Here is a 15,355-nt window from a genome sequence, read left to right as displayed (position 1 = left end):
TGAAAGCAAAACTACTTTGTTTGGTCTTCCAAAAGAGGACACAACTAGAAATCAGTGGTTAAGTTGTATTTACAACACTGTTCCAGAACAGTTCAACCCAAATATTCAGATGTGTGCAGTGCATTTTACGGAGGACTATTTCCCGAACCTGGGAGAGTAGCCTACAATGCGTCTGCACAAAGGCTGTTTCTATAAAGTGAGGCAATTCCAACTTTGCAAAGACAGTCTGGCGATTCTGACTCACAGCCTGCAAGTACGTTTTCGTATTTAAAGAATTTGCCATTGATGATTCAGACGTGAGTTTTGAGCAGTGTAGAGTAGCGCTTGTTGTTTGTCGTTTCTCCGATCACAAATGCAGACATGGTTTTATGTTTACGCGGTGTGATACACAATGCAACAAAACATCTCGCTTTTCAGAACGATGAGCTTTGTAAAAATCGACGCGTTTCAGAAAGGCGGGGCATACAGGAGCAACAATAATGTACATTGTGTAAAATCATTTGTTTTTTGAACCTTAAACCTCATAAACGCATTGCATTACACCAAAATACACAACATAATGTTCTTTTAGCAACGTCATATGACCCCTTTAAGAATGTCTGAGTCATCAGATTCTCACTGTGATTTCTCTTTCCTGCTGTTGCATAGAGCTGATGACCTCTCCAGTGACCTGTGTCTGCAGGGTGTAGCGGTTCAATCTCTGCATGGAGACCGCGAGCAGTGTGACAGAGAAGAGGCACTGCAGGACTTTAGAGATGGTATGTTAGTAATCAGTAAATAGAAGGGTAAAATATTTCATTTCTGAGACGCCAACAACACCAGAATTGTAAAACTGCTGACCCCATTTTCCTTTAGACAAACAAGTAGTTCCAAACTCAGTCATTCAGTCAATTTAGTCAATGTTGTTTTCCAGCTACTCAAACAAACACTGTTTGGCTAGTGGTGCATAAAATGCATACTTTACAACTACGACTACTTTCGGTGTAGTCAGCGGTTGTACTGAGCCCCTTAAGATTTTAATTGAAATTGATCCGTGAGATTTCTATCTGCCTATCCGTGGCTGCTGTCAAAGGTCGCGTGCGCATTCTGGTGGCGACTGACCTGGCCTCACGTGGGCTAGACGTTCATGACATCACGCATGTTTTCAACTATGACTTCCCTCGGAATGTGGAGGAGTATGTGCACCGTGTTGGGAGAACAGGTCGAGCAGGGTGAGTGAAGCAGTGAAAAGTGTGACTGAAATGACAGTTACAGTAAGAAGTGTGATTATGCAACCATTCAGGCTCATTATGTAAATGAGTCCATGTCTCGACTCAGGAGGTCCGGTGCATCTATAACCCTGGTAACAAGAGAGGACTGGAGAGTAGCTTCTGAGCTGATCACCATCCTGGAGAGATCTGGTCAGGTAAACACACCTGCAGGCGTCCACTCCTTTCATTATGTTTGTTGAACTCTGCCATGTAAAGAATGCAAATCCTCAACTTCTGACTGACTAGTTAGAAATCTGAGGCTTGGTTGTTTGTAAGCATGCAAGTTACATGTGTATGATATGAAAATAGGAATGTACCGAAATGTCTGTCACCATTTTAGTTAACCCCTTGCAGTCGGGACACATCTCTTTGTATGTATTGTGGGAATCTCATGGAGAAATCTAGACAAAAAATGCTTTAGTAGGGATGCACAATATTTCCATGGTCATATCGTTATCTGATAAAAGAGACTTCTTGATGTCATCAGTATCAATCCAATAATTAAAATAGTTCAATATATGTAAGACAATGAGTGAGTCAAAGTATCATGGGCCCCTACTTTGTGTACTGCAGATAAAAAAATTTTAAAAAAGTATTTTCCATTGTACATATTATTTAGTGCAAGTCGAAACCTTTTTTTTTCTTTTTTCAGACTTTCCAAATTCACATTGTTAACTATAATGTAAGGATGCAAAAATATCAGAGTTTCAAACAAAAGCTAGTTTAAAATTAAAATTTTTCATCTTTGGGATCAGTGTGTCCAGTTTTTGCTTAATACAAGTATCGTGTATGGAAAAACAACTGTTCATTGCAAAGTTTGGATTCAAAGATTTATTTGTCAAACGTTTAGTTTGGATGAAAGTGAAATCTCTTAAGGCCCGTTCACACCAAGCACGATAACTATAAAGATAACGATAAAGATATAGTTCTAAAAATCGTTCTCAATATTAAAGAATAGCATAGTTCACACCACAATTATAATGATAACGATACAGAGGAACGATATCGTTGTTATCACTTTCAAAACGATTTTTTCCCCAGCTGATGAACGATAAAACACTGACAACCAATCAGAATCCATCCTGCTGTAACGAGCTCAAGAATTTAAAGCGGCAGACGCATGTGCGCTTAGAATAAACAGACAATATCGTTCGCTGGTGTGGGCGCTAATATCGTTATCTTTATAGTTTATAGTTATCTTTATAGTTATCGTTCTTGGTGTGAACGGGGCTTTATTCCTTACGCTACCACCTGATCAGATCTCTTTTGGTTAAGTTTTTCAACGTTTCAAAAGCCTCAGTAAAAGGTCTTAAAACTAATTTAACTGTAAAGCAAATGACTTTTTGTTACATGTGTATATATATAGAATAGAGAGAGAATGCCTCATTCTGTTGAGATTGTCTTTAGTGTGTTTACTATATATGTATACAACATGCTAATGGAGAATCTGGATAAAGGGAAGCATCTTTCCTTTCTTTAGGATGTACCAGAAGAACTGGTACTGATGGCTGAACGTTATGAAAAGCACCAGAGGGAGAAAGCAATGTTTGCGCCCAGAGGCAGAGGAGGAGGAGGAGGGAGAGGTAGTTTTAGAGGAGGCTCAGATCGGTGGTTCTGATCGATTGAAAGGTAGTATTTGTTGCATTAATTTATCTTGCTTCTTCAAGTAACGTCAGTATGAAGAAAATGTTTTATTTCACAACAAATTTTTAAGATTATTTAAACCATCATTCAACCAAAATTGTTCGGTGTTTACAAGATATTTCCTAACCAAATGTGTGCTTTTAAGCATTTGTATCTGTTGTACCAGCAGTAGTGTTAATCTTTTATTGTATCTTTCAGGTTGATGTCACTATACTCACTGGAGTTCATTCATACGCTTTTAAAGTGTTGATCTTCTCATTTGTAGAGAGCCTGTGAAGTCCTTGTAACTGACCATTTAGGTTTTGTTATGTTTAAGAAACTCCGATTCATTTTGCATGCATGATATTTCTTTAATATAATTGTTTTTCCCCCAGTTCAGTATATATTTTTTTTTATTATTGTTATCCTACATTGATGTGAGGTAAAATGCCTCCAGTTGTAGATGATGCAACAATCTTGTTCAGCTGAATGCATATCAAATAAAAGCCTATAAAACTATTTGGAGTATGTATTATTGAATGGTATTAAGCAACAGTTGACTATCAAGATGAAAGAACAAAACATACAAATATACTGAAAATCAGAATTAAATGAATATAGGAAAGTTGTTATTGCGCTGAATTTCAATTGCATTTGCCAGGAAATCACAGCTACTCGGAGAGGCTTGATGTAAGAGATTATGGGATGGAATGAAAAAGTTAGGGAGATGACGATTTCTCAGATGTTTCACAAAGTCTTCCAAAAGCTGCTGGAAGCAGTCGGCCAGCTGACTGTATGCCCACTCGTTGTCATTTCCCCTTGTGGCACAAGCATGGAGAAGGGTGGTCTTTGCATGATAGGAGCAGAAGCTGGACAACTTATTGGATTTGGAGTCGTACTCTTTGAGCTGTTGAAGAAGATACTTCAGGAGCTTTAGACACTCCTTCCTGTAGAAGTAGAGCAAAGTTCAGTTATTTATTTTATTGTAAATGTTGCGGATTTAGTGAACACCATTGTATTAATGCAAACAATGAAGCACCATCACAACAGACAGTTTTTGCACTTAAATTTTACCAGCATCAAAGCTTCGCACAAGAGGAACAGAATTATAATTACCGGCAACATTTCTGTCCAACGTCTTCACAGCATGTCTTGGAGTGGCCATGCTTCTTCAGGATTTCTTTTTCGACGTGTGAAAAAGAAATTCGCCAGGCATCTGTGAAAAGGGCCACAGTATCTTGGTTCATATAAAACAAAACATAACTAATGATGATGATAAACACTATACCTTTTGCAACAACTCCATCATGCTCTGTGTTTCCCTTTCCCTCATATTTAGGCACCAGGTAGAATGGTTGATGCTTCATATTAGCTTTCTCCTTTTTACCAAGCCAGTTTTCTATTTTGAAGCCATCTTTTGTAAAGTCTGGCCAGCTTGCACGATGAACCTTAAGACCAAGAACGAAGTCTACAGAAATAGTCTTTCCGTTTTCTTCCATTTTTACTTCCAGTGTCACTGCAGGGCATTTAGGCTTTTTTCGCTGTATCTCAATTTGGTCTACAGAATGCAAAAAAATATAAATATTATGAGTTGCATAAACTTAGCCACCATGTTAACTGACTGTTTGACCAACTAGCCGTTGCAAAGGGGTTATCAGTCTTACTTTTTCAATACAAATAAGACCAATCTACCTTTTCATAACTGAATTTTAAAAAGTTATGACCGGTCTTGAGGAGAAAAAAAATAGACTAACTTTTTAAGCCTAGTCTAAACAGTTTATGCAACCGGCCCCAGAATGCTTAAATGGTTGTAGCCTTTTGGTTTAGAGCTGGTGGGAAAGAGTTGGTGTGTTGTGAATCACAAGTAACTATTTACTGATTCAACTGAAACGTGCCATATAGTTTTGAAAATGGCAACATTTCCACTTACACTAGTTAAATTTTTTTCTCCTCATCCCGTAACACTAAGAATAAATATGTTTATGAATGTTTCTGTTGTTCTTATTTTTCTTAAATATCTATAAAAGGAATATTTCTCGGGCTGCAAGGACTAAGAGATAATAATCGACAATGAAAATTCATTATGGATTAAGCGCAAACAGAACTTTCCTCAGGTACGTCACGTTACGGTGCTGAAAACCTTGTGGGCAGTAGAGGGAGTAGAGTCCTGGGTCATGCTCACTCATAAGGTTTATTTATTTGTTTGGTTATTTATTTTTTGTGAAATTGTCTTTTGTGCTATAAGTTGGTGCAATAAAGTAACATCATAGTTAACAATTACTTGTTTAGGATATATATATGTAATGTATTTTATATTATTTAGGCACTTATAAGCTATAGTTTGACAATGTTTTAATTCAACATGCCAATCTAAATTAACATTTTCTTATATTGATATTATTTCTTACTCCTTAACAGTTCATCAGGCTCTTAATGATTTAATCTATGCCATCTTTTGGAATATCTGAAGGCCATGTACCATAGTTCTTAACTGTAGCATTTGTTATAATAAGACTAGCCTATTAATCATTACCAGGCCAATAATGACTTTTTAAATTAATTAATATAGCATTTGTTATGAAGAAACAACCGCCTGCACATTTAGAACCAATAGCTACAACATGCCACAGTTGTAATATAAATCTATAGGGAAAAATCTATTCCCTTAACAGATTATCTAATATAAATTCTACAACAAGTTACACTAAATTTTACACAATAAATAAGCCTACAATAAATGAGTAGTTTAAAAATATTTTAATAGTACTGGTTCCTCTTTTCCATAGCCGCAGGAACATTTTATCTGGGGGTGGGGCCACGGTGGGGGATTTTTGACAAAATTCTAGTATTAAACACAGCCTAAACTCTTATAGATTAACATACAAATGAATGAAGACCGTTATATGTGAACCAATATACTGTATATTTGTGTTTTTGTGATTTTAGTAAACATCGCTGATACTCCAAAGTTTTGGTCAGTGCACTTTGGCAAATTCTTTCATCAGAAACAAGTGCAGATGTACATGCAATGCACTGCAGACAACATCACTGATTATAACTGGAGCTTTTTTTTTTAGAGTGCTTAAACTCACGCTAGACTGAATTCAGTAATGTTCTTTGCTTGCTGTATAATTTGTTTGTTGTTTGAAATATTGTGGACATGCAGCATTATAATTAAACTTAAAATGTATTTTTATTAAACATGTGATCAGGTTAAATACAAATTCAGTCTAATTAAAATATGACATAATATGGTAGCCTACACTCAAAAAAAAATATTTTTGATGCTGTTCACTTTATTTAAACAATTCATTTTGATTTAACACCATATATCAAGTTTGTCATTCAAACATGACTGCATCTTGTTAAACTGACTTGAAATGGTTGCTTTTTGGCTTAACTCGATGTTTCCATTTTGAAAGAACATGTTTCAATCAAGTACCTCAAAATAAGTTTTACACTTTCCATCATGCTTTGCACAGGACTGGGGATATGGGGGGAGAAAATTTTGAAATAAAGTGTCATTTTATGCATTTTTTAGTAAAAGGTGATAATAGGGAGACTTTTTCATGTCTAATGCTCTATTATGTGGGCATTTTAAAAGACTTTCTATTGGTGTATTTTGTGCGAGTTACCATTGTGGTGAAGTGTGGAGCGTGTGGTTGGGTTGAGGACCGGCTTAAAAAAAAAAAGTCTAAAATACTTAAATTAAAAAAAGCGACTCCAATGAGAGTGCTAGTGCATGATGTACACATCGTACCATCCTTAAACTGCCAACAACTAACATCATATGTGTAAAGAAAAGTTATATCTTACTTGCTAATGTTTATATAACACTGGCTGAACTTGCATGGACAGTGGTTCTACATGATGTAAACATATTATCTGTACTCAGATATTTCATGTAGGATGAACTAAAGCAAACTGAGTAAACTCAACTAAAACTAGACATGTCCTAATAACTTGATTTATTCATGTTCAATTAACATGGTACAAACACGTGGAACCACTGTCCATGATTGAATCATGTTCAGCCAAAGAGTCATTTTTTTTAGTGTACTTGCCTAAAACGTTTGATGTGCGTAGTTAATAATTACAGTGGTTTGAGCGCGTTTGACCAGAGACTAGAGTGCAATTAAAGATCTGTGCTTATGTGACCATCTTGAGAAGCGAGAAAGCTTCGGAAGACAGGGGTTTGCGCGCGTTTGACCAGAGACTAGAGTGCAATTAAAGATCTGTGCTTATGTGACCATCTTGAGAAGCGAGAAAGCTTCGGAAAACGGCTCATAAAAAGGACGAGGACGTGAATGGTTTTTACAAGTCGGAATCTAAAAGTAAGGTAATATCGAAATGTCAGTGAAAGTCACACAGAAAGTCACATTTCTGTCAGTGTGAGGGGGAGATGTAGGGACGTGGGAAAATGCAACCGCACTATATATTTCTGGTCAGTTTAATGTACAATTAATCACAAAAAGTAAGTATCTTGGGGATGATTGAGGGGCACAAGGAAAATCTCAGACCTGGCCCCATGCGGCGGGGGCTGCAGCACCCACAGCACCCCTAGTTCCCACGGCCATGCTCTTTTCATCAATCTTTTTAGTTATTTGCCTTTTTCTAGATACTGTATCCCCCCCATCCCCCCCACAAACAACGCCCCTGCTTGTGGGCATATTGTTGTGTTCAGATGTTTGATTTCTTGTTGATTAATGCGCTAAAGAGTTGTTTCCCCCAACTTGATTTACAATTTACGCTTATATTCGTGTCTGTAAATGGTCGAAATTGCTGCAAGTTTTTTTTTTTTAAAGGCTGGTTCCAACAGTTCAAAGTCCAACAAAGAACTGGAGCTAGATAAGTGTAAAACGTTCAAAATATAAAAAATTCTATTTCAGAATATACGGATTAAAACGTTTAAGCTTAAATTAAACATTATACATTATGAGATCATTAAAAGATTTACAACAACAAATAAATACTTGTTTATTTGGACCTACATGGAAGTTTCTCCACAGCCTTCTTGACGGCATCTCTGAATTCACTCAGCATTTCACTGGCCTGAATGGTCTTGTCTTCATTTAGGAATCTGTCCAGAGGATGTCTTTTCGTATGTCGTTTCAATGCAATACTGTAAAATGCTCCGGCCTCATCAAACTCCTGAATATCCACTCGCTCCACAGGAATAGTCATCATCACATCAAATTCATCTGGTTCACAAATCTAAAATGTGACAGAGCAGATGTTGGTTGCTTTGAACTAAAGCTCTTTTATGAGCGTTGGCATGGTGATTAGAAATGTCAAGACCATATAGGCCTAATCGGCTATGTAATTGTAATATTCCACAAACTTGTCCGAACATGAATATTCTTTTACTTCTCTCATGGAATAATTGGATATGCCTGCATGCATTTATCATATGTTGTAATTTTGAACAGTGATTTATTTAACTCGGACGTTCAGAGCCATGTCCTGAAAAAATAACAAAAGTGTGCAATGAAACAGGCCAGAAAAATGCTTGATTTTTCACATATGACAGGCATCTGTGAAAATGCAAGCGTTTTCTGGTCTGTTTCTAATCTAATCTCAGAGTGTAGGTATGTAGGTATGTCCTGTTATAGATATTGGGCCTCATTTATCAATCTAACGTAGAAACGAGCGCAGATCCGTGCGACAGAGTTCACGTGTGATTCATGAAACATTCGTATGCCGCCAATCTCATCGTACGAATGATCCTATGTTGATAGCCTATGTTGATGTAGCCTAAACATGGCTTTATACTTCACTCATGTTCTAATATCGTGTAAAGTCCTTCACATGTGCAAAAAATGTTTGTTTGGGCGCTGCACGCTGATTTTACAGTGGACCTTTTAAAATAAACAGTGTAACTTTTATGTTTGGTTGACAATAACAAAGATTTTTAGTTTGATAATGAATGGTTCTAATATCCGTGTAAAATCCTTCACATGCGCAAAAATGTTTGTTTGGGCGCTGCACGCTGATTTTACAGTGGACCTTTTAAAATAAAGTGTAACTTTTATGTTTGGTTGACAATAACAAAGATTTTAGTTTGATAATGAATGGCTGAAATGTCAGGCAACGGTAGAACTAATGTTTGTGTGTGTGTGTGAGGCGCCTGTGCGATCAGATGGATTAAATCAAATAAAGATATAAAGAAAAGACATAAAATGCATTAAGAGTGTTACAAAAACGAGCGTAGCCTACACAGTAAAAAAAAATCCGTAAATCTTACGGTAAAAAACCGGCAGCTGTGGTTGCCAGAATTTTACCGTAAAAAATACGGTAGCAACGTTTTAGGTTTTACGGTTTTAACTTAAATTTACAGTTAAATACCGTAATTTCATTAACTGATATAATGTTAATATACCAACCTATTGAAGTACTGAAATCTGTTTTGTACATTTGTAATACACTGATAACCACCAAATGTGGTGATGAGAAAGGCACATGATGAACCAAAGCCCATCACAAGCAGCTTTTAAATAATAACATATATAGAAGGTGCACAGTGTCATTCACACAAACGCTAAACACCATCATGGTAACACACATGAAACTGAAATAATGCAATAAACATTCATTTAACAACATTAGGTGTAAATAAAATGCATTAAGAGTGTCACAAAAACGAGCGTAGCCTATACTTGTTGCACAGTGTTTTTTTTTCCCTTTTGTTAATCTGTTAATTATATTATAGCCTATTATATATGTTGTGTGATCCTATTTATTTGATTCCCTTTATAGACTTAATTTCTGTTTTTCTCCTTTCACAGAAGCGCTGCAGGTGCATGATGCGACGATTGAATCCTCATGTTCTTGTTTACGCTGCTATTCGCGCATATAAAGCTAAAGCCCTGTATAAAAAATAATAAAAAAAGACATTCTAATCTTAAACAATGTCACTTGCAATCGCCACTTGCACTCTCCGATACCTGCGACGTCACTTACAATCGACACAAATCATGCGTGTTGCCAAGTCTCTCGTTAAGCGTTTTCCTCCTGTAGAAAAACACAAACACTTAACATGGCTTAAAATAAAAAAATAAAAGACTGCAAGTGACGTCGCTAGCGGAAGCGCAAGTGTCTGAGAGTGCAAGTCTGAGAATGCAAGTCTGAGAGTGCAAGTGCAAGGCTGCAGCTAGACCCTCTTGCCATATTTACTATGCTGCGCGCAAGTTCAGGCTAACTCAAAAACTTGCGTACACGAGTTGAGACCAGGGGCCTCATTTATAAAATGTTGCGTATAAACCGTCCTAAATTTGTTCTAAGATCATTTCTCAAAAGTGCGTAAGTGCGATTCAGAGAAAACGAACGTGCGCACAAAACCACGTGCGTACGCCTCTCTTCCAGATGTGACATTTATAAATCGCAAATGATCTTGAAATTGTGCGCAGTTGACTGGTGTCAGATCTCCGCCTTGTAAACGTCCCCTAATTAATATCATTACCATATAAAAGAGCACACGCCAATATCCGAATTTCTATGCTTGAGAATGACATGCACAAAGAAAAAAGAAAAAGAAAAACTTTACTGAGTCTGAAATTGAGGTCCTGCTGCCGGAGGTAGAGGTTCGTGCTGGGACGCTTTTTATTTAATAATGTGTAATTATTCTGTGGACAAACAATGCGTGTGTGGTTATATTTTTTTCTATTGACTATTATCAAAATTACTACTTCTAGAAACAACAGAAATAATAACAATAGTAGTAATTATAAAACAATTAGGTTTCCAAAGGAAAGAATAAACTACGAATTCAAGTAAAAATTTCAGTCATCTTATAAAAAGTGAGCCATCCTACTTTTAAAATCACTTGCTATGACAACTAATAAAAAGTTTAGTATCAGGAAATTCTTGCAAAACTTGTTAACGATGTTATTGAATAGAATATATTAAAACTGTTATTGCACGACATAGGCGTATTATAGCCTAGGCTACAACATACAAAACAGTCGGAGATGCGTTTATGCATTTTTTTTCTATTTAAATTTTTTTTTTCTATTTTACGCATTAGTAGTAAATCAAGACTTCGCAAGTTCTCTTGTAAAATAAAATAATAATAAAAACTACATGGAATAAACTTTGTACTGAACGCGAGTAAAGAACTCTCAACATTAGGCTACTAAAAAGGTCAGTTAATCTCGCAAAAACTCCCGTTAATAAAAAAATCTGACTACACTGCACAATTAATCTCTTACATTGCATCTTTGTTGTTTATGATGAATTCGGTGCTTGCACGTACACCGCTTTTATTATTTTTGCAGCTTAGATGTTCAAATAGTTGCAGTACTCCGACTTTGCCACAAGGAAAAGTGCGTACGCCTGCTCAGACCCTGACGTGACGGTAAATACTTTTCCACGTCAAAGACCGTTTTTATAAGTATGGACGTTGCCGTGGATTTTAGCGTACGCACACTCCAAGATCACATCTGTGCGTACGCACGTTTTATAAATGAGGCCCCAGACGTGAGATTTGATCGTAGCCACCGCTCACGTCCTTATGGATAAATTCCAAATTTTGCGTTGAAACGACCGTACGCCCAATTTTCTGTCGTACGTTCGTTTCGTAAATGAGGCCCATTGTGAATAAGATGTTTACATGCCCTGGCAATCCGATTAATACAGAATGATGAATGGAGATGTCACTGCATCACTTACTTTAACGTTTTCATAATAACTTCCAGTTCGTAACCTCGCGATCTCTTCACACCAGGTCGTGTTTCGTTTCAGGTGTGCAATGACTTTATCTGTTATGTCATTAACATGACTGGACGCATTAGACCGCTCGTTCTTCTTGATCTTTAATTTGTCAATAGTTGCCTTAAGAACCTTTCCCAATGTGTCATCGAATCTTAGTCCTCTCATTGCAGTTTGTTCTGAGCTTTTCTTTTGGCGATCCGGGCTGTGCGCGCTAACCGCTGGAGAAGCGCCCTGAGCGTCAGTCGCGTCAGAAAAATCTGTTTTAATAGCAGATTCATTCCGCCTTCTAGGTTTTGCTGTGGATTTTGCTTCCAATTTGCTTTCGGAGCTCTCCAGTGATTCTTCTTTGTCAAGATTTAAAGAATCTCTCTCCTTTTTTCTCTGACTTTTTGGTGCTGGTTTTTCATCGGATTTGCTCTTGACGGTTTGCCGTGGTTTGCCTTCACTTTCACAGTCAAACTTTTTACTCTGATGCTTGCTTTGTGCACTGTCTTGTTTCTCATTCTCGTCAGCATTGTTTGCGTTTTTGGGAACAGAAGCGCCGTTTTCTTCGTACTTACTCTCGGAGTTCTCCGGAGACTGTCTGAGATCCCTCTGCTTTTTACTCTGTCGATTAATGGTTCCCCGTTTTGGTGCTGGGGTTTCATGAGGTTTGTCTTCACTTTCACAGTCATGAGGATCTTTCTCCTTTTTACTCCGTTGCTTCCTGCTTCCCCGTTTTGGCGCGCACTTGGCCTCTGCGCGCTCCGGAGACTTCTCCTCCCCGTCAGTCTTCTGGTGATCTCTCTGCTGTTTACTCTTCTTATTTGCATTTGATTTTGTTTGAGCTTTGGCTTTGGGTTGGTCAGGGCTTGTCGCGCGGAAGCTGCCCGGTCTTCTCTGGCTGTTCATGATGGCTGGTGTGTGAGCTGCGACGCGCGCAGTTGTGCGTTAAAGGAAAGGTTTCTGTTACAGAGAACTGTGACATAACGATACAGGTGGTTGTACTGTGCCAGCCTCTACGGTTCGAAATTTCTCACTTCCTCAGTGTTATGACGTATTATGACGTTATTTCTGTAGGCTATGCATTAGGGTTTCCGCGGATCGTGTGAAGTAGCCTACATTTATTGACAAAAATGTGTAGACCGGTGCTAGTTGTCATAGAGCTATTTATTAATTACAACATCTGTTGGCCAAAATAATGGTTTGATATTTTTATATGATAACGTTTACTTTGTTAAATTCTGCTTAAGGCTTCAATTGACTATTTAATGGCTGTGTGAAAGCATGCCTGGCTTTTGGTGTGTTCAGTAAACTTTTTTTTTTTTTTTTCATGGGCAATAATGGTGATATGACAATATTCAATACTGTGAAAATTCCGAGACTATATTGATTTGACTTAAAAATAAATCTACCCTGAGAAATATTAAGTGGAGTAAAAAGTCTCCCCTCTGTAGTGTTTGAGTAGAACAGGAAAATCTTCCAAACACTAAAATGGAAACTTAACATTATAGGAGTAAGAGATATATTTCATTGCAAACTATTTTTTTAAATCTAGGTATCTGTTCTGAAAACGTATTATTTAGGCCAGCTATTGACTAATAAAATAATAGTTCTACTTGCATTACTATTAGTAGTAGTGGTAACCCGTCCATATATATATATTTTTTTACCAAATGGCTTGATAATGACATTTTATAAATTGATCACTTGCGACATCTTGTGGTAATATAACCAATATACTTTTAGGATTTTAAGCTGTATGTGTTTATACAATAAATAATGAATAAATGAAATAAATCTCATTGTTTAAAATCTCGTGCAACTGCCTATAAGAAGACCAAGCTGTGTAAAAGACTAAGACTTTATTGATAAATAGTTTGAAAGATGGCAAAGTTTGATCTATTCTAAGCTGTTTTTTAGACTTTGTGTCATTACTTCAGTTGAAGTCTAAGCTCACAATACAATAATGTAATTTCCTAAATACAAAGGTAAAAGATCAAACACACACCTGTATGGCTTTTATGTAGTGTACTGTTTGGGAGTGAAATGAACACAAACACAATTATTATGGTTGAGACATTTTTAATATGACATGAAAGCTTTTATTTTTATAATAAGGTGCGGTAGCTAATGCCAATTAAAGTCAACAAGTGCTTGTGCAGGGTTAGCCTACGCCAGTCAAAGTGCTAAACATAAAGCTGTCAGTGCACCAAAGATTGCATGAGCCCAGACACGGGCTGATTAAGAGCTTCATTTTAGGTTTTCATTGTTCTGCAAAGCTAAACATAAAGGTTCTTAAAGTCTACTACATAGTGTCGTTTAAGTAGCTCACCACCAGTGGATACTGAACACATGGTATTTCGCAAACAAGCACTAAAGCAAGCGAAGACAACATTGTGAGAACCAGGCTAAAACTGCACTCCAGAGCAGGAGAGGTCAAACCTCAAGATTTTAAAAATCACATATGGTTTCAACAGCTATCATCGAAGAGAAGAGCACAACTATTAAAAACACTATTAAATAAGTTCAATGGTGTGGATGTAAGACTTGCAGTACGAGTCAACATACAAATTGGAGTTAGCTAAAGGACTGCTTTTGTTTTTTTTTTCCTTCTGATACTTTTGCGATGCATTGGAACTATTAAGCAGTCTCTGACTATAGAACCTAAGCAGCCAATAGGATAGAATAGCTGGATGACCTCTGCTTTTCCATATGTGTCTCTGGAGTTGGCAGTCAAACACAACATTCATTTGGCCTTCTGGGCTTTCTGAGCGGATTTGGTGATCTTTCCGCTCGTCGCGGTCTTTTTCTCCACTCCTTTAATCACTCCCACTGCAACGGTCTGACGCATGTCACGCACTGCAAAACGACCTGCAAACCAAAAAAGAATCTAAGCAGGTCATCTGTGATCATTATCTCTATCATCCTAACACTGATTGTGAAAAGCCTCCTGGCATACCATATCTTTAATAAAAAATGTTGGTATGAAATGGAAATACATCTATTTGTAAAAAATCTGTTTTCTAAATGCATGTTTTTTTTTTTTCTTTAAGTAAAAATGTTATAAAACAATCTTTCGGGGAAAAGGCCGACTTCTCTGTATGCCGGACCTCTCCAATCATTTAGTCTGCTTAAATCCTGCCACTGGTTTACAGTCGACTGCCCTAGGTTTTTTTTTGGTTTTTTTCCAACTGTCCATTTCATTCAGATGTAAGGACGAAATTACCTATCATTACCTCTAGGGATGTAACGATTTACTCAACTCACGATTCGATTCACGATTTTGATTTCGCGAATCGATTCGATTCACAATTTTTTTTTAACAAAATGAGATTTAAGACAAATTATAAATTAAATGTGTCCTATTATTATTGCTTGGACAAAATGCTGCACATTTCTTTGTGAAATTGAAATATAACACTATAATATACTAATATAGCATCTGCATTTTATTGCTCTTTTGTTGGTTTTGATTGCTTCTATTATCCTCATTTGTAAGTCGCTTTGGATAAAAGCATTTGCTAAATTACAAAATTTAAATATAATATAAATGTAAATAACAAAACTAAATTGAAATTTTAACACAAGCCCCACATCAAATAAATAACACAAATAAAAGAAATTAGATAAAAATCTAAATTACATTGTATAATTTCTAAATTTGAAGCAAGAACAGAATGGTTTAACTTCAGTTTTGTGAAATTATGCATAAAAAATATCTGCATGAAACAGAAACAGCAGACGAGCTGAATGAGACGCAGATTCACTCTCTGCCAGCAGGTGGCGCTTAA

General features: G+C 36.8%; 3 protein-coding genes across 4 annotated transcripts in view; 1 reads left to right on the top strand and 2 right to left on the bottom strand.

Annotated features, from left to right (window-relative positions):
• Positions 1–3,461, top strand: part of ddx43 (DEAD (Asp-Glu-Ala-Asp) box polypeptide 43) — a 16,770-nt gene extending 13,309 nt beyond the window's left edge. Inside the window, exons 13-17 of the mRNA XM_016526068.1 lie at positions 649–758; positions 1,073–1,211; positions 1,318–1,405; positions 2,731–2,879; positions 3,093–3,461. Of these exons, the coding sequence (XP_016381554.1) occupies positions 649–758; positions 1,073–1,211; positions 1,318–1,405; positions 2,731–2,868 (475 nt within the window). The 3' untranslated portion in view covers positions 2,869–2,879; positions 3,093–3,461. The remainder of the gene's footprint in view (positions 1–648; positions 759–1,072; positions 1,212–1,317; positions 1,406–2,730; positions 2,880–3,092) is intronic.
• On the bottom strand, positions 3,290–12,547 carry cgasa (cyclic GMP-AMP synthase a). Its single transcript, XM_016526069.1, has 5 exons — positions 11,541–12,547; positions 7,865–8,087; positions 4,162–4,431; positions 3,990–4,089; positions 3,290–3,820 (listed from the first exon to the last, which is right to left on the bottom strand). The coding sequence occupies exons 1-5, from the start codon at positions 12,471–12,473 to the stop codon at positions 3,481–3,483; spliced, it is 1,866 nt and encodes a 621-aa protein (XP_016381555.1). The 5' UTR covers positions 12,474–12,547; the 3' UTR covers positions 3,290–3,480.
• A 1,286-nt stretch (positions 12,548–13,833) lies between these two features.
• The window catches only part of eef1a1a (eukaryotic translation elongation factor 1 alpha 1a), a 7,692-nt gene continuing 6,170 nt past the window's right edge, over positions 13,834–15,355 (bottom strand). For both annotated transcript variants that reach the window (XM_016526066.1, XM_016526067.1), the window contains exon 8: positions 13,834–14,435. In XM_016526066.1, the coding sequence (XP_016381552.1) occupies positions 14,311–14,435 (125 nt within the window). In that variant the 3' untranslated portion in view covers positions 13,834–14,310. The remainder of the gene's footprint in view (positions 14,436–15,355) is intronic.

Source organism: Sinocyclocheilus rhinocerous, unplaced genomic scaffold, assembly GCF_001515625.1.
Source record: "Sinocyclocheilus rhinocerous isolate Xijiao unplaced genomic scaffold, SAMN03320098_v1.1 scaffold3288, whole genome shotgun sequence".
Lineage (NCBI taxonomy): Eukaryota > Metazoa > Chordata > Actinopteri > Cypriniformes > Cyprinidae > Sinocyclocheilus > Sinocyclocheilus rhinocerous.
The sequence above is the reverse complement of the archived record's forward strand: the minus strand, read 5'-3'. Positions and strand labels throughout refer to the sequence as shown.